This window comes from Chelon labrosus (assembly GCF_963514085.1).
Source record: "Chelon labrosus genome assembly, chromosome: 13".
Taxonomy (NCBI): Eukaryota; Metazoa; Chordata; class Actinopteri; order Mugiliformes; family Mugilidae; genus Chelon; species Chelon labrosus.
The window spans coordinates 20,073,591-20,093,600 of NC_140346.1; the positions used below are offsets into that span (position 1 = coordinate 20,073,591).

The 20,010-nt window shown below is 41.1% G+C and overlaps 1 protein-coding gene across 1 annotated transcript in view; it reads right to left on the bottom strand.

Annotated features, from left to right (window-relative positions):
• LOC311498720 (roundabout homolog 2) overlaps nt 1–20,010 on the bottom strand; it is a gene marked incomplete at its 5' end in the record, with an annotated part of 59,234 nt that overhangs the window by 22,162 nt on the left and 17,062 nt on the right. The window contains 7 exons of the mRNA XM_084559429.1: nt 1,436–1,641; nt 2,026–2,197; nt 3,710–3,834; nt 9,241–9,368; nt 11,755–11,893; nt 11,970–12,090; nt 13,284–13,441. Coding sequence (XP_084415555.1) covers nt 1,436–1,641; nt 2,026–2,197; nt 3,710–3,834; nt 9,241–9,368; nt 11,755–11,893; nt 11,970–12,090; nt 13,284–13,441 — 1,049 coding nt within the window. The remainder of the gene's footprint in view (nt 1–1,435; nt 1,642–2,025; nt 2,198–3,709; nt 3,835–9,240; nt 9,369–11,754; nt 11,894–11,969; nt 12,091–13,283; nt 13,442–20,010) is intronic.

The following is a 20,010-nucleotide window of genomic DNA, read 5'->3' on the forward strand; positions in this document are numbered from 1 at the left end:
AATTGAATTGAATTGAATTTAATCCATTACAAAGTGTTAAGCTTGAACTTAAATTGAACGGGACTTTGACCACCTGGAGGGAGCGGAAGCGGAAGCAGAAGCAGAAGCGGCAACCAACACTGAAACATTATTATCTCACAAGAGTAACATGGACTACTTCTTATTTACACAACCGGCAGTTTAATGCTCATGGGAGTGGCAAGAGTCAGCTAAAACAGTGGCATTGTGTAAATTAATGAGCTTTTATTGCTGCAGAGTTGGGTAAAAAAAATTCTTTAACCTTCATCTTTTAAGATAGAGCATCAATCGTAGCAGCTAAAGTAAAGGATCCAAATACCTATTTAAAACTTAAATCGATGCACACCTAAACATTTACCCTCAGAATACTGTAATCTCATCCTCTGAAAGCTGCTACAACTGCTGCAAGTGACATACCACCACACTCTACCTGCCCTACCACTTATGTGATGAACTGTATGCCTGCACGCTTCACTGATGCTCCAGCCGTATCCTGGCTCAGAGCCAGTCTGCTGGAACTATCATCAGACCATATGAGATCATCTACCGCAGTGTTGACCTCTGGCTGACAGACAACGCCGTGTGTGGGCAGGTGAACTTCTTTAGATGACTTCAACCCCTGCTAAAATATTAATGGCAGGTAGGGGCATCAGTAGGGTAAATATTTTTAGTTGCTCACTCGTCATCTCCATTTCCCCCCTCTCTCTCTCTCTCTCTCTTTTTTTTTTTGCTTTGTCAACCCCTTGGTGCCACACTAATGCATCTCTTCTGTTCCATTGAGCACATTGGCATGGCAGATTTCCCCCGCCTCGGCGGTGCACTGGACCAAACCTTAATGCAGCAAGTTTGCTGAGCACCGCTGCTGAGAAACAGGATGGGGCGAGGAAGAGAGGAAGTGAATAAGCATAGTCTGGCCGGAGATTTAATTAAAAGCCAGTTAGATGATTAATAATCTATCGCCGAATGAAAACGACGCCGCTTTTGCTCCGTCCTGCGTGCACTCGCTGACCTCCAGGTGGGGTTATAGCACAAAGGGGCCTCTGACTGCTCTTCCATCAAAGCAGAACACATTAGCATTTACAAACAAGCGCCTTCATTAACATTACAATTACACACTGCATGAGCACATAATTGCGCTGGAGAGATATGCGCCGCCTTAGAGAGATTGGTCTTTGAAACTCGGTCTCACCTTAATTTTACAAACGAAAATGGGATTTCAGAAATGAGAAAATAAAGTGTCACTATGTGGGCCGCGGAGAAGGTGACGGAAGGTCGGAGATCAGCAATGTTTACAGTACTTTATGCAGTTTTTATAATACCAATTTGTCGTGCCGTCCTTTCCTTTAAGGGCAACTAGCTTTTAAACCTTTTCATGCCTTTTCCAATAAATAGTCCACCCACACACGCACATACACACCTTTGCATCTGTGATTTGCAGCGTGCCATTCTCAATCAAGGTCAGGCGAGGTTTATTCCCCTGAAGTCTCTCTCCATCCTTCTCCCAAGAAATCTTCACTGAAGTCCCTCCAATTACACGGCACTGCAGCTGAGCCGTCGCACCCCGAGATACAGTCTGGTTGGCCGGGCCTTGGCGAATGATCGGTGGGACACGACCGGAGGGACCTACCAGTTTGAGTGGATAGGAGGTAGATTATTATTTTAGGCTGTTAAGTTCCAATTAGCTAACGGCAGTGAAGACAAGAGGACTCTAATAAACATATAAGAGTGAAAGGGTGAAAATACATTATGTTTAGTAGGTAGAAAACATTAGGCTACATAAAAAAAAAAAGCTTAAAGCTGGTGCTTATAAGATGCCTGAGGAGGAACATTAAGAATTATTTCCATTGCTCAACCAGCATGGAGTCTCAGCCGTGCTCTTTTTCTGTCTTCATGAGCCGTACTGTTGTGCACCTACTAAGTAATTAATATGTATTCCCCTCATTAGCTGAAGGTACAGAATAAACAATAAACCTCTCCCAGGTCGACTGTGTGGATTGAAAGTCTTACCTCCTTCGACCTCCAGCAGCGCCTTGGTCAACACGCTTCCCGCTACACTGATGGCCTGGCAGATGTAAAAGCCCGAGTCCTCGGGGTGGACGTCGGTGATGGTCAGCTCTCCGCTCATGGAAACAGAGTAACGACCGGACTGTGATGGAGGCTGGCCGGGGAACAGCAACATCTAAACAGCCAAAGACACACAATTAATTGAGTTCAGTTATTTCAGTCATTCAATGAAATCCATACAAGAGAAAAATATGATGCTTGGCCGAGACAGAAATATCTCACTTGATGGTTTGATTGATGGTTCTGAAATTTGGTATTCATGCTCAGCTCAGGATTAACTGTTATCACTTTTGTGCTCTTCTGAGGCAAAAATTTGTCCAATACTTTGTTTAATGAATAAATACCTACAAAGATAATTACACCAGCCTGAGCTGTAGTTTGTGTTTTGTTCCAAGTAACACATTTAACATGCTAACATGCTAACTTATGATGGCTAAAAAACATTTAAACTGCAAAACTTCTGCAAGGTCGTCATTAAATGCAGTCTCCCAGAGCTGCTAGTTTGACTCTTTGGATGAAAAGTCACTCAAACAATTAATTGCTTATTTAAATGATTAAGTGTCGATCTATTCGTCAATTGTGCCTACTGTAGAGTTATTGTCCTTTGCAACGCATTTGACGTATATGAGGCATCCAAGACACAACCCATTAACTTCCAGCCATAAAATCTAGATGAGATGGGTTGCTTTGTTGTTTTTGGGTTGCTGCCCACTAACAGACGTTTTATAGATGCCCCATCCTGTTTTTCTGTAAGTGAGATGGATGTGAACAAGGGGGAAGGGACGCAGCAATCCATCTATCCAACCATTTCATTCCTCTAAGAGGCTTAGATTTCAGTGGAGAGACCAAGGTTATAAGGCTACAGATAATCCCCCAAATACAGCAAAGAGCTCCAAAAACAGCCTCAACCATCCTACAGACTGAAGCTTATTCACAAAATCTGTAGCTCAACTTCCTGCTTGCTCCACAATATGCTTCTGAAAACATCTGAGTCTTCTCCACCAACTCCCTGATCCCTGTTGCTGTTGAGCAATGCTGTATTTATAGATGGAAAGAGGACAGTGTTTGTTTGCAGGTTTGCCCCGGAGAAGCAGTTTCCACACCTGGTGTACTTCCTGCGAGCCCTCCTCCTTCCTCTTCTACTTCTTCAACCCACTCCCCGTCGCCATCATTGCACCGTGGTCGCAAACAGGAGTTCTCGCCAACGCAGTACCCACAATATCTTCCAACACTTTGTCTCTGCTCACATCTCTGAGCCAAATGCAAATGTGCCGCACTGTCTCGTTCGCCTCTCGCCTATTTCGCCTGGTAGAATGTGTCTCAAAGAGTGAGTGTGGGCAAAAGTATGATTAAATCAGGCAAAACCTGCTCATGTCGCGGTGAGTCATTCGCGCCTTTAAAACAAAGAACGTGTGAAACGCTGCTTATTGATATGATAAACAATACAGTATCAGAAAAGTTTACAAGAATCCTTCAGCCATACAAAAATAACAACCTGAGGCTCGTTAGGGAGCCAAACGCATTCATGTTCGCTCATCCTGTGATTTGCAAACAGGAACTTACTGACCTGGATGTTTCGACTGCTGCAATATTCAGCTTTAGAGAATGCCTCGTGCTCTGCTCTTACCTGGCTGCCCTCTTTCTGCCAGAAGATGGCAGGTGGAGGGTTTCCTGTGGTGCCGCATTGGAAGGTGATGCTCCTCCCCTGGGTGGCAATCTGGTCTCTGGGTTTTGTAGCAATCTGAGGTGGCACTGGAAGAAGAAAAGGAGTGTGGCCACCCGTTAAAAGACATGCATCTGCATTAAAAAGGCCTGCTTTTGAACTCTGTCCATCTACTGTGCAATCATACTGATTTCCTGATCTTTTAATTAATGGCGGAAGAAGTGTTCATTTCCTTTACTCAACCTCTTAACCGGACTGATTATGAGCTGAGAGAAAATCCTGCGTCAGTTCAATCTGAAACGAATCTGACAAACTGCCCTGTCTAAAAAAGAAAACATCTTTAGACAAGCCTAAATAAATATTACGATTATCACTGTTAAAATCAAGGTTAATTCACAGTAACTAAATAAGTTCAAATCACAGTTAAGAGGTCTAAAACAAAACATGTTAATATCATTGTCAGAGTACGTAAAATTTAGTTTGTTTGCTATGCAAAGCGTGCGCAGTGTACTACCAAACACTATGCCACATTAAGTCTTCAGTGTTAGCAAGTAATTGTTTGTACTGGTTGTCACAGAATTGTCAGTCCAATCCATGGACTGTATAAATATGGACAAACGTCCTTACATTGGCCAAACTGACGCTATTTTCCCGGGCGCCGCCATCTTGCGACTTTGTAGCCAGAGTGTGCACGGTACAAACCGAGAGTGGAGCCATGCTGAGCCACGATATCGCATTTTCATTTAATTAATACTGCTCTAAATCCACCAGTTACAAGGAAATGTTGGATTATACACTGTACTTATTTTATTTGTGAATAATACAAATAGCTTCACATGCTACGCGAGTGCCGTTTTCTCCGTCATTTTAAATTACAGAGCATGTGAGCGACCGGTGTGTGGAGGGTCTGAGGGGAGGGAAGGGGAGATGCTTTCAGGAACAATAGGAAAAACAACGCAAGCACAGCATTGTTTGAAGCATGCAAAAATATTCCCGATTCCTTCCTGAGACCATGGCGGAGTAAATTAGACCCCGACGGTCCGCCATAGTATTAACATTGTATGGGAAACACTGCATCATATATCACTGTCTCTTGGTGACGTCTTGCAACTGAATGAATTGGCATGTTCACAAAGAAAGCTGTCTCTGTGCCTTCATCAACAAGTCAATTTCAAGTTTGCTTCAAGTCTGTCCAGACTAATATAACATAGTCAATGTAGTGGAGGCTCTGAATTTAATAATTAAGCATTTTCTTCCACATTTTTTTATATTATGACATGGCTGTGACCTTGAATTCAAATCACCTAAGTCTAATACATTCATTTTTGAGTGCAAGTTAATGTCCCTCAAGGAGGGAGACTGGGACACACATATATTGACACTGACCTTCACCGTTAACCTTTGACCACCAAATTCATATCAGTTCTTCCATGAGTTGCTTTGAAAGTGTCTGCCGAATCTGAAGACATTCCCTCAAGGTGTTTCTGAGAGTTTGTGTTCAAGAGTTGAGTTACAGGCCACAACATGTTTAGTGAGGTTACACTGAGCTTGACCTTTAAACACCCATTTAAAATGAGTTCATCACTGAGCCCACAACAACATTCCTACCAAATACGAAGACATTTCCCCGAGGTGGTCTTGAGATATTGCGTTCACAATAATGGGACGGACAACCCAGAAACATAAGGTCGACTCTGAGGCATAAAAACGTTATTCTACAGAAACATGCCCCATGTGAAATATATATTATTATCTGTGGCATTATTAAATTGTTAAAAATGTGAAAGCATAATTTAGATGCGAGTTTTAACTAGATTATGTACAATCTGAAGTCTAGACATGCGGTTACCAATCTGTGGATCTAACATTTTCAAAGGGTAACTGCATAAATGCACAGATTAGTAAAATGATTAATGTGGTAGGAAAGAAGCAGAGAGAGCTGCTTAATAAGAAATGTCATAATATAAAAAATACTAAGCACAGTAGAATTCTTAAGTAAATGTATTTAGTTACTTGCCACAACTGTTAACCCGTGTCCTGATCAATAAAGAACTCATTTGCTCCTAAAAAGTGAGATATTCTCTTTAACCTTTTCAGCTTTTTGATCTATCTACTACTCTCTCGTCGTTCTCTCAGCTTTAATGAGAGAAATCACCTCCATGTCCTCTGTAAAGAAAAAAACACCACAAGCCTGCGCCATCCTCATGACATTTACTCAGTTATTTTGGGAACGGGTCTGAATAGAGCTGCCAATTTCCAGCTCGGGTCAGATCACCGCGTTATCCACATCATCACATCCTCTGTAGATTTACACTGACCAGTGCCTCCGACCTCCCGCCCGAATAATTGGCTCTCACTTCCCGCCAAATGTGAAGCTTCTCTAGTCTGGATTCATCCTCTATGCAAGTCTCTGCATGGCGCATATGCACACACACACAAGAGCATGCAAACGCAAATTTGGCCCAACGCGCCAGGGATCTGAGTCATCTGTGTCGTGTCTTCAAATTCTCACTGCATGTTGCACAGAAGACATCTCACGCTCCTGTCAACATCAAAGTGTTGTGTAGATGTTTTTTGTGAATTTTCTTTTCTTTTGATCCTATAATGTCTTTAAATAAACGTGTTAATCTTTTATAGCATCGGATGTCTCTCTTTATTTTCTAACTCTCAGATATTAGACTGTCTTCCCTTCAGGCTTTTTCTAGGACGCAGTCTTTAATGTGACTCTCACTTGTCTTTTTATGTATTTTTTTTTAATTTGCATTAGATATGCTGAGATATATTTTAGTCATGTGGTTTGTAGTTAGGCGCCAAGCAGCTGGTGTATAACACTGTCTTAGAGAGAGGATATTTTTTATTGGAGTATGGAGCCTTGGCGTTGTTTCCCACTTTGACAATTATAGATAAAAATGGTGCCTACAGTGGAAAGGATTATCAGTCTCCACAGATTTTGTATCTGATTTATCGCTTATCTGGTATTTTCTTAACTCATTATCTGATCCAACCTGTGTCTAAAACACACATTTTAGTTGGTGTGCTTTTTCTGGGATAACACAGACTATTTTCTGGACAGTGTTTCCATTAGGCGAGTGTGTAACAGTAATCTGTTGTTGCTGTTGTCTAGTCAGGACGGTCCTAAAATAAAAAGGCTTTTCACATGAAACTGAAAAAAGAAATTAAAACATGTCAGAGGTTTAAAGAAACTCTTTGCGATACTATAGTATAGAAGCTACTAGTGCAACAGCTACAGCTATTGTACAACACTAACTGCTATACCACTACATCTACTATAAATTAAAGGGGCATTCCACCAAGTCTGCACATTAAGGTATTAATCCACAAGTAGAAACAGGTGTATTAATACCTTTCTATTCTTCCATTTATCCCATACTACTTTCAGTTTCTATTTTACTCTGTGGTACTATGCAGCAATCAGCCACAACTTGGAAACCACCAACCGGTGAAGTGAATAACACAGATGATCTCATTAGGATTTAATGTTCTTCTCGGAAACTGGTGTCCCGGCATTTATGTGGATGTTACTTTGACATGTACCATCATCTGAGCACAACCCCATGGCAACGGCAGGGAGGTGTTCATTGCATCCTGGTGCCAGAAAAAAATATTTCAGGTGATATTTCAGACTAGACCGCCTTCCTCCATTACTCGTGGTCCAGTGCTGATGCTCACGTCCATTGTAGGTGTTTGGAGGACGACCCTTTTGAGCAATTAGAGCTATAATAGCTTATCTGGTGGATTGGACGACAAGCGCCGCAGTTTTGGAGATGCTCTGAAAATCAGTCATCAAGCCATCACAATTTGGCCCTTGTCAAAGTCGCTCAAGTCCTTCCTCTTGCCCATTTTTCCTCCTCCTAACACATCAACTTTGAGGACAAAATGTTCACTTGTTGCCTGATATATCCCACTAACTGACAGGTGTCATGGTATTTGGATAATCAGTGTTATTCACTCGACCAGCGATTACAACCAGTCATCCATTATGCGGCTGATCGGTGTATTTCCAGTTTTCATCTTTAGTTTTGTCTCTTTTGTCTTGATTTCACAGAAATCCTTGTGAAATTCTTGCACCTGTCATCCACATTGTAAGGTTTTGAAAGGCGCTATAGAAATCAACCTTACTTAGGTACTCCTGAAACCGTGGAGGATCTTTGTCTGAACAAAAGAAATAACACTCCACGTTTGACACTCTAACCTATAAATTTAAAGCAAAAAGATGTATAGAAAAATTGTGGAGCAGAAAAAAAATTTGTGGAGGGTGTAACAATAAATCCTATAGCAGTTCATTATGAAGAATGTAGTTCATTGACTTTCAGTCCTCCAAAGGCTAGAATGCCCCTTTAATAACATCCCTTTATTACAGTCCACCTAGTAAAACCATGTGTGCCCATCGACATGATTGATGAGCAGCAATAATAGCTATTACTCCAATAAGAGTTTAAGTTTAAATGGTTAGTGATGCAAAATGAGGACAAACCACGTCCTTGTTTACGCCCAAGACTTAAGTGTAGCTGTAAATAAATTGCTCTCCGCTGCATTCTGAACTACTGTAGCTGCAAATGAGAAGAGGATTTCCGTGGTGTCACGTTATCCTGACACACTACCCTCGACACAGCAGATGCGTGTTCGACGGGAGTCCATAATCTGGTGTGCATTAAGTCGCTGTGTCTGAGGCTTACTTAATGCACGCCCGCAGCAACAGGCATGTCATCAACATGTCAGCACCTAATGGAAGAACTTATTTACACCATTAAGCATTGATTGTTGCTTTTAAAAACCATTAGAAGGAAAGATATGGTTTTTTTCTACATAAATGAGCAACACAAATGCCTTTTTGTATTAGAAAGGAATTAGATGGAAAGTGAACTTACAGAACGGGCCGACTGGAATGATGATAGGGTTTGAAACATGATGGGAGAGAGATGGAAGATTAATGAGATGGATGAAACGCTGAGCCGCTCGACAAAAAGCATAGCACGGGGGGAAAAAAAATTGCAAAGAAAAAAGTGAGTATAAAACTGCACTGTTCGGATTTTATTTACACTGATGAAAGCATTAGCGGATGAAATAGTCTGAGACGATTTAAACCAAGACACAGAGAAAAAGGGTACAGAGAGCGAGGCGGAGAGAGGAGGCAGGAAGAGAGAGGGAGAGTCATGTCTTATTAATACTGCCACTGCTCTCTGGCGAGTGAGTTAAAGCACACATCCACCAAACATCTGTCAAATGGCGTAATCCATACGGTTTAGCATAGGCTCCTGGCAGCACCGCTGGACGGGGAATCACAAAGATGCACTGAACACAAAAACACTCTGGAGCATCGAACATCAAGTGGGAACAGCCTTTTAATATGATACGGTTGACATGTGACCTGGCGTTACCTTATGTGTTAACATGGCCTTGGACTGAGAGCTTTTTCTGTGCCCGCCTAAGTAGGTGCGTGTGTTCGCATACAATATGCATGATGTGTTTCATACCATGGACCTGCAACATAGCTGAAGCCTCTGTCTTGCCCACACTGTTCTCAGATGTGCAGGTATACGTCCCTTCGTCCTGCTCCTTCACGCGGAGCAAACGAAGGCTGTTGCCATTGCGGATTTCAAACCTTAGAATGAGAAAAGACAGACGTATTGAAATATCTAATGCCATTTCTTTTACTGTCAATCAATCTGTTATTTTTTCTATCCTGTCAACGATATTGTCAACAATGTGACTTTAGATATTGTCAGTGGCTCAAGGAAAATTCTTGACAATTAATTAGAAATGTGAGATTATCCTAACCTACAGTAGGATTTATTTTTTTACATGATTTTGTAAAAGCAGTCTTTTTATTATCTCTTAACAGGATTAAATAAAAAGTCAAGAATGATTTAAATTACTAATACAAAACAGGCTATAGACACATAATTCAGCTGTCTTTTTCAACCAGCTCAATTCATGGACTCATATTCCTCTGTAGAAAGAGATAAAAGAAATGCAAGATAAAAGATATGTCAAAGATGAAAGACAGAAACATGAAAAACCTCAATTTCATGAAATTTTCATCATCACAATTATCTGTTTTTAAAGTGCGCAAATAAACTCTTACACTGCAATCGTTGGGATTTTGTTTATATTTTGTGCAGGTTTTGGCAAGACTGTCCAATAATTGCATTTATAGATAAGGTTTCTTATCAGTGCCTGATATGTGGGCACATTGCTGCCAAAAAACGTGTGACAAGCGCCTCACAATCTCGTTAGAAAAAATATACTCATACAAGGTATCTGCAGCAATTAGCAAGTTTAATCAACACCAAGATATTTTTAATACCTTATAAAAACAAATCTAATACATTCTTCATAGTCATACCAGCCAAGTGTGAAAAACTACCAGTAGATGTAACTATATAAAAAGCAATATTATTTAGCATTTTTATATAACATGTATGGATTCACATCTAATTAAGTAATTAATGCTCAATTAATGTTTTTCATGTTTCTTGATTAAATTAGCAAAATGGTCATTTAATGTGTACAGAGCTGGCTAGCAAACTAGCTCTCCCACCTCTATCAATCTTAATGCTAAGCTAACATCCAGCTAGACACTGCTATCTCGTTATTCAAATTTAGCAGAATCAGCTTTATTGGCCAAGTATGTGTGCACATAGGAGGAATTGGATAACATATGTTCATGTCTGTGTATAAATATGAAGCTATTGCTAGCTCCGCGATATATTAGCTTAGCATAAGGGGAGATAACAGCTAGCCTGGATCTGTCCTAAGGTTAATCATGCACCTACCAGCCGAGCTGCCACTTAGACTACCTTAGTATAAAGGCTGTTAACAGCTAGCATTGCTATAGCCTACCCAATGGTATAATATCCATCAACAAGCTGCTAGTTAGAGTAACCTCAGCACAAAGACAGATAACAGGTGTCCTACATGTGCCCAAAGGCAAACATCTACCAAAGAAGCTGACAGTTGTATGTAGCTTTACAAAAGTTAAAATATACACCTACTGTACCAGACTAGCTGACAATTAGATTAACATAGCATGAAGGCAGATTGCAGCTAGCCTAGCTCTGTTAGCTGCCAGTTTGATTAGCTTATCATAAAACCCAATAACTGCTAGAGTGCCAATGTTCAATAATAAAATATACATCTACCAGGCAAGCTGCCGGTTTGATTAACTTAGCATAAATCATGTCCACAGCTAGCCCATCTATGTCCAAAATTAAAAAATATACATTAAGGCAATGTGCTGGTTAGATTAGAGACTGTCCAAAAGTAAAATACACACCTACTATTCTTACTACTGAAAGTTATATTAGCCTAGCATGATGCCAAATAACAGCTAGCCTAGCTCTGTCCAAAGGGAAATTAAAAACCCACACTAACAACATCTTAAAATCTCACTTAAGCTTATCAAATTATCCATGTCATGGATCATTCCCCCAAATTTTCAAATATCATGCAAAGCTAGGCTAACGTACTCACTAGCTGTGCATACACTGATATTCAATCTTCTTTACATTTAATTATGAACAGATTTATTTTTAGCATTGAATCTGATTTTAGTGTCAGTACAATAATATTACAGAGCGGCACTGCAGGGAAAACCCTTGACAACCTGAGCCAGCACTGATTAATTAAGAAGATAAAATGAGAAAATAAAGGTAATATCATTTGTGTAATGATAATAATTGTAAAAAATGTTGGACAGGCTTGGCTAAATATGCATTATATTGACATTAATAATAATAATAATAATACATTTTATTTAAAAGCGCTTTTCATTAGATAGGAGAAAAAGGTTGGTCAGAGGATGATTCAGCCAACTAATAAATCCTCTTTGGTCAGCCTTTACCAATTATGTACTTGTATGAACAGTTACTCCATATGTGTTTTCTGGGTCATATGTTTGAATGACCCAATATGAGACTTGACTCGGGAAAAGCTGTGTTTATGATTCAGTCTCTATGTTCATCACCCGTCTGTCCAATCACGCTCACCTCCCGCGGGGAAGCTCTCCTTCCTCTCGCCGCCATCGCACAGTAGGAGCAGGATCTCCGTGAACCTCACATAGGAAGTCGACGGTCTCCTCCTCCATGACCACCTGGTTCACCGGCCTCCGCACCAACACGGGTCGCTCTGCAGGACGAAAGAAAAGGCTTGAGGCACGTCCTCTATAGGCTCCTCAGTGGATCTCAAATTATCATTAGCTCACCATACACCACCAGCTCTGCAGGATCACTGTCCCTCTCTCCGACCATATTAGTGCCCACACAAACATACATGCCAGCGTCGCTCTTCCTGGTATGAGAGATCATTAGTTTGCCCCCACGCATCTGGAAAAACAGCACAAAGACATAAGTTTTATAAATACACCAGATAGATACAAGTCAGTGTTACCATCTCAGCCTTTAATGGAGACGTCCTGATTTGACTTGCACTGTTATAAATCATTAATGCTTCATATTTAAAACACGGTATGAGTCATTCTGGATTTCTTCTGCAAAGAGGTGGATTGTAGTGTCCCGGATATTTTAAGTACATGATCTAATAGTTTCACTTGCTAGGGTACTTCGAGACAAACGATTCCCTCCACCACTGCTTTGTATACAGATGCTATCACCTTCGTCTTGCGACTTTCCACACTTCAAAACAATACCTTTCAACAACTCGACATCAAGTCCAGCTGTTGTTTTCACACACGAGAGGACAGAACAAAAGTGACAGCGCAATTGGAGGCATTTTCCGGTCCATAGCATACCAAGGTGTCAGCTTTGAATTACGGTCAAATAAAACTATTGTCAGTCTAAATGAATATCTCTCCCCCTTGTATAATGAATTTCTCTGGGACTGTTGAGTACTGGAACATTTATAAGTCCAGAGAAACCAAGAACAAACCAGAGTCAATACATTTATACATTAATTTAAGCTATTTTTTGGCAACAAATCCCATGAAAAAGTCCTAATACCTTCTGACTTTCCCACCCTTTTTGGATGTAAGTGTATACGTTTCTATTAATTTGTGATGCTTTTTCGAAACAAAGAAGCTAAGTAACATCTTAAAAATAGCTGGCTATTGATTTTCAATAAGTGTTACTAAAAGATGAGAGAATTGTGCCTTTACAGCAGCAGGGTGTATGTGGGATTAATAATGTGCCCATGCTTATTTCTAGTATGCGGCTCTAATGTGTGATTAGAAGCTGCCAAAAACAATAAATAAATAAATAACATTTGTTAGTAGATTGTTAGCCTTTTCACTGGATTTATTGAATTTGAGAAAAATGCAAAATCTAACCAGACATATGCACGAAATTAAATATCACACTTTAGAGTTAGAAAACATTGATTCATCCAATGCTATGGTATTTTATTCTACATCAAATGTAAACACTGTAGTTGTTCTGTGCATCACTTCATGCATTTTCTAGAAAGTTTAGACTGACATAGTGTAGGTTATTTATAGAAATGTGGAGATATCCACTATATTATCTGAAAATTATTTGAGGAAAGGTGTTTACTCTGAACTCACAGAGATGCGGTCATCCTTGGCGCTGACTCGGACGTTGTTGCGTTTCCAGGACACGCTGGGCTCGGGGTGACCGCGCGGAGGCACACACTCCAACACGGCAGGCTCACCCGCAGCCACCACCACGTCGCTCGGGGCCTGCCGGAAATCATCTCTCAGGACTAAGAAGAAAGCACAAAGAAATCTAATTAGCCTCCGAAGCCCTGTGTATCTGATGTATTTAAAACAAAGCCTGGAAATCGGGCCCGCAGATCAGGCGCAGCAGCAAAAGCCACATGACCAGTAACATCAAGTGAAACACCAATTTGTCTTGGAAGTAATTTAGACTGCTTTTTCCTTGGGTGAACCAGGAAGGTTGTCTGAAAACAAGCTTATTGAAAGAAAGTCGATTATTGTGTTTGCATGCGCATGACTGCACAAATCCCCAGCAACTTCCTTGTTAGACTGCTGCTGCTTTTAATGTTTCCCAAAGCCTGCGTCCTACTCCTCTGTCTCTCCTGTCAGAGCAGATGAATAATGCACATCTCTCCGTCCAACATGGAGTAAACAAATAACAGCGCATTCATAATTTAGCCAATGTGTGAGGGGGGGGGCGGCCTCTGCATTAATGAAAGGATTGTGTCTCTAATTCAAATTGCTATCTAACAAATCTGCGGCACAGCCCAGACTGGAGTGAAGTCAGCACCGTGAAAGAGCAGAGCCTATCTGAAGTTCGAGCTCCCGCCACACTGCAGATGACGACAGGATGAGAAGGATGACACGGCGACCTTTGATATCTTCTAATCTTTTGCTGTGACTGACAGATGAAAGCCTCGGTGTGAACCGTGAGCCGAGCCTTCTCATGAGACCTCCTGTACAATGGAAACGCGGCGCTGACAGGCTCGCATTTTCAAACGCACACATGGACACACAAAAATGGCTTCACTCGTCACGTCGGATCAGATCCTGTAGCCACAGCCTACAGGCTTTTTTTTTTTTTTTTTCTTCTCCACCAAAGTGTTGTATTCCAGCATAATCAATCAATACCGTCTCCTTTTACGCTTTCATGAATATTTTAGCGATCATTCATGGATACAAAGATGAAAGATCTTTAGCATTTTTTCAGTTTAGGTTAACGTGTCATGTGCTCTAACGTTAAAATTGCAGGTTAGCTTGCAGCAGCATCCTGGTTTATTTTAAATGTAAAGTGGTACGTTATTATTTAACTGCCTCGGGGTAGATCACCTTAGAGAGAAACGGTGACTGCAGTGAGTTTAGGGTAATGGTAGTGACTCCTGCACTTTATTTGGTTTTGGCACATGTATTCCTGAGTTATGTTTGCCAATATCACTGAGATTTCCTAAAAAGATATTGCTACCATGTTGGGAGAGCTTAAATATGGACATTTTTACTATTTGGATTTAAAGCAACTTCATGAAAACGAATCAAAATACTGTTTAAACCACTAAAGACACCACGTTACATCCACATGTAATGAGAAATTACATTGGCTTGTGCCCTTTCATGTATTAAAATCCACTCACGGGGCTTAACTATTCATTTCTAACTGTTAATTAACAGGTAATATTTAAAAACCCCAGATGGTATATCATAAAAGTATCTCTAGAGTCCTTAAAGACTCGTCTAATCATCTGAATGAAAAGATATTCTGCCTGCTGAATGATTAAAAAAGATCTTCTATTCAACTGCGATGGCAGCCCTGTGGCAATCTCCAGTTGCAGCTAAGTTAAAGACATTAATTATTTTTTTATGCACCAGACAAAGCTTTTTTTTTTTTTTTCAAGACGATAGAAGCCTCATTCAGGATCCTGGAGATACCTTTTGAAGAAGTGTTTTAAAAAAACATCGCCAGTTAATTAACGTTTGGAAGAAGTTGAAACTGGACCCAAAAACCTTGCATCTCTTTTTATACCAACCCAGTAAACATCCCAGCCATTCAAGGGCTTGTTAAGGAAACATTTTAATTAAGCTTTTAAATATAATGAGATATGAAAAAGACAAATAGTGCTGTGCATGGATCATCATCTAGTGAATAATGGTGATCTATTTTGGGACGTGTGCAGCCAATCACCTGCAGTCTTGCAGTACGTTAGGCTACACTTCATCTAATACCTTTATGCAGAGAGATTATAGCGACTTATGCAAAAGTCATGTAGTGTAATATGATGATATCTAGTATGACCAAAAAAAAATAACTGATAAATGCACTTTATAGTCTAGTAAATCATGTTTTAACATTCACGGTGTGCATCCCCATGGGCGCCGCGATTGTTCTGTGACGTCAGGCTGCAAAGTCGGAGTAGATTGATTTGGCCCGATTATGCTAGTAGGACGTCCGACTTAAAGTGGCATTCCACACTTTTTGTAGTAGGAGGTCTGAAGTAGGAGGAGGTCTGGAGGTCTGAAATTCACAAACACTGCTACTATTTATTAGCAGTACAGACACACCAAACCAACATCAAAATACTACGGCTGACACAAATGTTTTGCATCAGTGTGAAAGGAAATGTCATACCAGCAGGGGGCAGTAGTTCGGGAAAACCCAGAAAGCTACGACTAGCTGGGATGGATTGGAAGTAAGCAAGAGCTGCAAGCCATCACGCATAGCTGTCTATTCCTGAATCATGCTGATCACTTGCGCTACAGTTTATTAATTCTAGATGAGTATGTCTTTGTGTGTCTTTGTTGTCTGTGTTGTTTTTGTTTCTCTTCTCGTGAATTAGTTCTCTAAGCCAATCAGGGATATCTCTCTCACCGGCTCGTCCAAACGCTGATTAAACAGGCTAAACTGGGCGTCTGACTGGTGCCAATGGTGCAAGACAATCCAGAAAAAAACAGGGGAACAGACGCTCACCGACAACCCAACACTGGAAATCAACCAAACGTCAGATTGGTATAGACTTAAGAAGTAGTGACTATCCTGTAAACCAGCCCATTTCAACTTCCACTAAATTCACTCTCCGCTAATGACTCTGAGTACATAACTAAATCAATGCCGCATTAATTATCCACCGGTGTGTCTGACAGCTCTGTGTCAATACCGGGATCCTGGCCTTTCATACAGCATCAATATTCAGACCTACTGGGAATGAATAAAATCTCATCTGAAATGACTTCATCACAGCTGTTTAGAGACAGAAAATCATTTCTCACTCTCGGCTGACAGGCGTAGGTAAGCAGCGATAAATATTCCAAAAACTTAAGAGAAGTGACAGACAGTTTTTCTCTCAGGTCTAAAATAAACTTCAGTCATCCATATATTTATTTGCTATAACTGAACTTTATGGAAATTAAATACAAGTCTACTCTCTTTACTCAGCGGAAAATTGGATTTTTTTTTTCTCTTCCGGTTTTCAAATGCTTTAACATTTGATAAACAGAGAAGAGAAGATTTTTATTTGACATTATTAAACTTCTTATAACACTGAACTGATATTCTAATTATTATGCATAGTCAAACAACTCATCTCAGAGCAGGTGATTACGAGCCAAAGGGGGGACCAGCGATTTGGTGGTTGCCGTGAAGTACGTACATGTGCCACAGAGAAATACGAAAAAATTTCCTCACAAAACTGGACAGATAAGGAGGCTTTTCAGGAGCAACAGCAAAGACATGAGTGGAATATAACCAATAACAGCACTCAAACGCCTCCCAAAGGTCTGTTCACCAAATCATCCTGACCCTGTTCACTTGGCTGCCTGTTTCAAATGCTTTGCTGAGCTGAAGGGCTAATTGAAAGCACTGCATTATTTTTAGACCTCGGTCTGTAAAGCCTGGTTAGATGAGCGCGGAGAGAGACCTTTGTTTCACTGCCATGGTGACTGAAGTGAAAAAGTTATGGGGAGGGAGCTAATCCCTGAACCTCGCACACACACACACACAAATACACCAAGATAACCCACGCACATACAGTACATGCACACACCTTCAGCATTTGAATCCCGGAGTCCCCGGGCACAGACTCTCAGAAAAGTGGGACATATGAGGTTTGAAACACATGCCAGAGAGCAGAATATATTCCTGACATCGGTACCCACAAACACTGCAACACAAGCGGGAGAATTTCCTTTGAAGCTGTGTTCAAGTTAATGTGATACTTCCCCGCTCCGACTTTAAAGTCTGCCGTGCCAAAACTGATTTTCCCACGGATGTTTGTGTGCGTGATGACGACCCCGCCGCAGAATCTCCTCAGAACGAGAGACAAACTCCCCTTCTCGAGGGGCTACTGTCTCTGACTTAACTCCTCGAAGATAACACGCCCAGGTCTGCCAAGTGATCTTCGCACTCGCTTCTGTCCGTCCACACGAGGCTCAGACAGGCAAGGCGTTTACTGCAAGGTCTGACCCTGCTTCTGCAGAGACAAATCCTCATACTCCCCCAGGGCACTTCCTGTGAGCTTCAACAATAGCAAAGCAGGCCTAAATGGCTTTCGGCGGTTCCATCATTATCCTGTGGGCGCCTATTCATTTCCACAACTTTGATATTACAGGGATATACAGATTAGGAGATTTAATCTCTCCGAGAATATTCATCACTTGATTTTTAAGTGATATTTATCTCTGTAATGTAATGTTCAGCAGACAGGCGATAAACGCTGCAGAAAGGCCATCTGCTTGTGTTTTTGGAAAAATGAACACGTGAAGAAAAAGAGATTAATCAAGAGAAAATGGTTCGGTTTTGCATTTGCACTGAACGCGGAGGGATGATTAAACGGACCATTTACATACTCTGCAATTTAAAAGAAACACCATGGATGAGATTGACAGACAGGACAAGAGGGGAAAAGCTTTTGTGTTAAATAGGAGGTGACAGTGAGTGTGGGAAGCAGACAGCGTGGGCCGGACAGATGTGTGAACGGACATAGAGCTCCGTGTTTTCACGGCTGACAGGTAGGAGGGTGGACTGAGAGGTTAAAGACCAGCGAAGTGAACAATTTGAGACGACTCAATGCCGGGCTCCTATTGTTCTTTTATTTCGGAGGGCAGTAAACCCGTTAGGGAGGTGGTCTAATCCCATTGCCATGATACTGCCCTGTCATAGCTAATGGAGGCTTTGCCTACAGAGAAGAGAGATTGCTTTAATCCACCCATTGTCTGATTGTGTTGATGGAGGATGAGAAGGCACTCCAGGGCAAACAGGCTTTATGAGACAGTCTCGGTCATAAATTCCTCCACTTCCCAAAAATCGCGATGATGTTTCAATTACCAGCAGACACTGCATGAAGAAAGAAATGTTAGTACGCCTTGACAGGACTCATTAAGCCTTGGCATTGGTGATTTGCACGACAAATTGAGCCTGACAGCCTTCATGCGCCCAAAAAAATGGTTTTCTAAACTGCCCACATTTTCATCGGGGTGAACCCCATACCTGCTGATTCTCTCTCGAGAAAAAGAAAAACACAAAGCAGTAAAAGAAACAAGAAACAAGCTGCAACTTTGATTCCTTCATAATGCCTCATCAAGAGGAAGAGGAACATCTGGCTCTAAAGCCTTTTAAGTAAGTTTTTTTTTTTTATTTGTCCTACTTTATTCTAATCCTGACGTACCATGTGATTGTGTCCTCGCTCAGAAAAACAAGCATCTACATTCATGATTTTGAAACCGATAAAACAGCTGTTTCCTCCCTACTTGTTTTTCTTTCAACGGCAAGAAAACCAAGAATGGGGGAATGGATTTCAACCCAGTGCCACTACTGTCTCATTATTCTGGGTTTTCAACTGCTAGGCAAGTCAGCCGGTTACTGGCAGTCTACAGTAAAAAGCGAAGGGGGAAAAAAAAAAAAAAAGGACAGAATAATGACTGCTGCTGGCATTTCTGAGCAATGCAAGATCCTTTCCAAGAGGTACTCTAGAAGGGAGCAACAGCAGCTGTACAGAAAACATCACTTGTGGACCTTGGGGTGCACGAAATGCATTTGAGCATCAAAAACATGACTTAAACCGCAGGAAATGTGGACTGCCTGTACTGAACAAAGAAATCTTATCTAAGGTCTTGAATGATTTTGAGGAATTATGTTTTCATGTATGACTCTGCCACATAGAAAGCCGCGCAAACCGCATTTCTCCTGTCATAACTTGTGTGAATCCAAGAGGATGACTCTCAGTTCTCAGTGACAGGGCGTGTTCCCCTTCCCTCAAGCTTTTTTTTTAGAAATCAAAACATGTTTAAACCTGTGGGGCACACGTTAAATGGGGCTGTGTGATCAAAATATAGATGCCTGCAAAGACGATCTGAAGAAAAAAAACACAAATCTCAGTAATCAAAATGAAATTTGTCACTAAACAGAAAATAAGGATTGTTCATGTCACAGGTGGTACAGCAAAAGAACTGACTGTGTCTTTTTTAAGCATTAAGCCTCAGAGCTTTTTAGACAGCTCAGTGCAACAGCATCAATATGATCACATTAATCCAATTAAGGCATGAGAGGTTGTGTTCAAACACCATTGATTTTCCAAAAAGCTTGTGGAAAAAAAGGGATAATGCACGTTAGTAAGGCATACTGGGGGTATAACTTATGTGTCTGCCATGGATGTATGAAGCAGAACTGGATACCAGCCCTCGAAGATGGCGCCTGCTCACTTTGCTGAAAATTGCTTGGGGGGCGCCTCAGTAGCTCACCTAGCTGAGTAGGTGCACCATAAACTGAGACTAGAATCTTCCCAGCATCAAACTCAAATCACACTTTTCTGTACATCTTCCCTTTTGTGTCACCGCTTTACTTCCTGTCTTT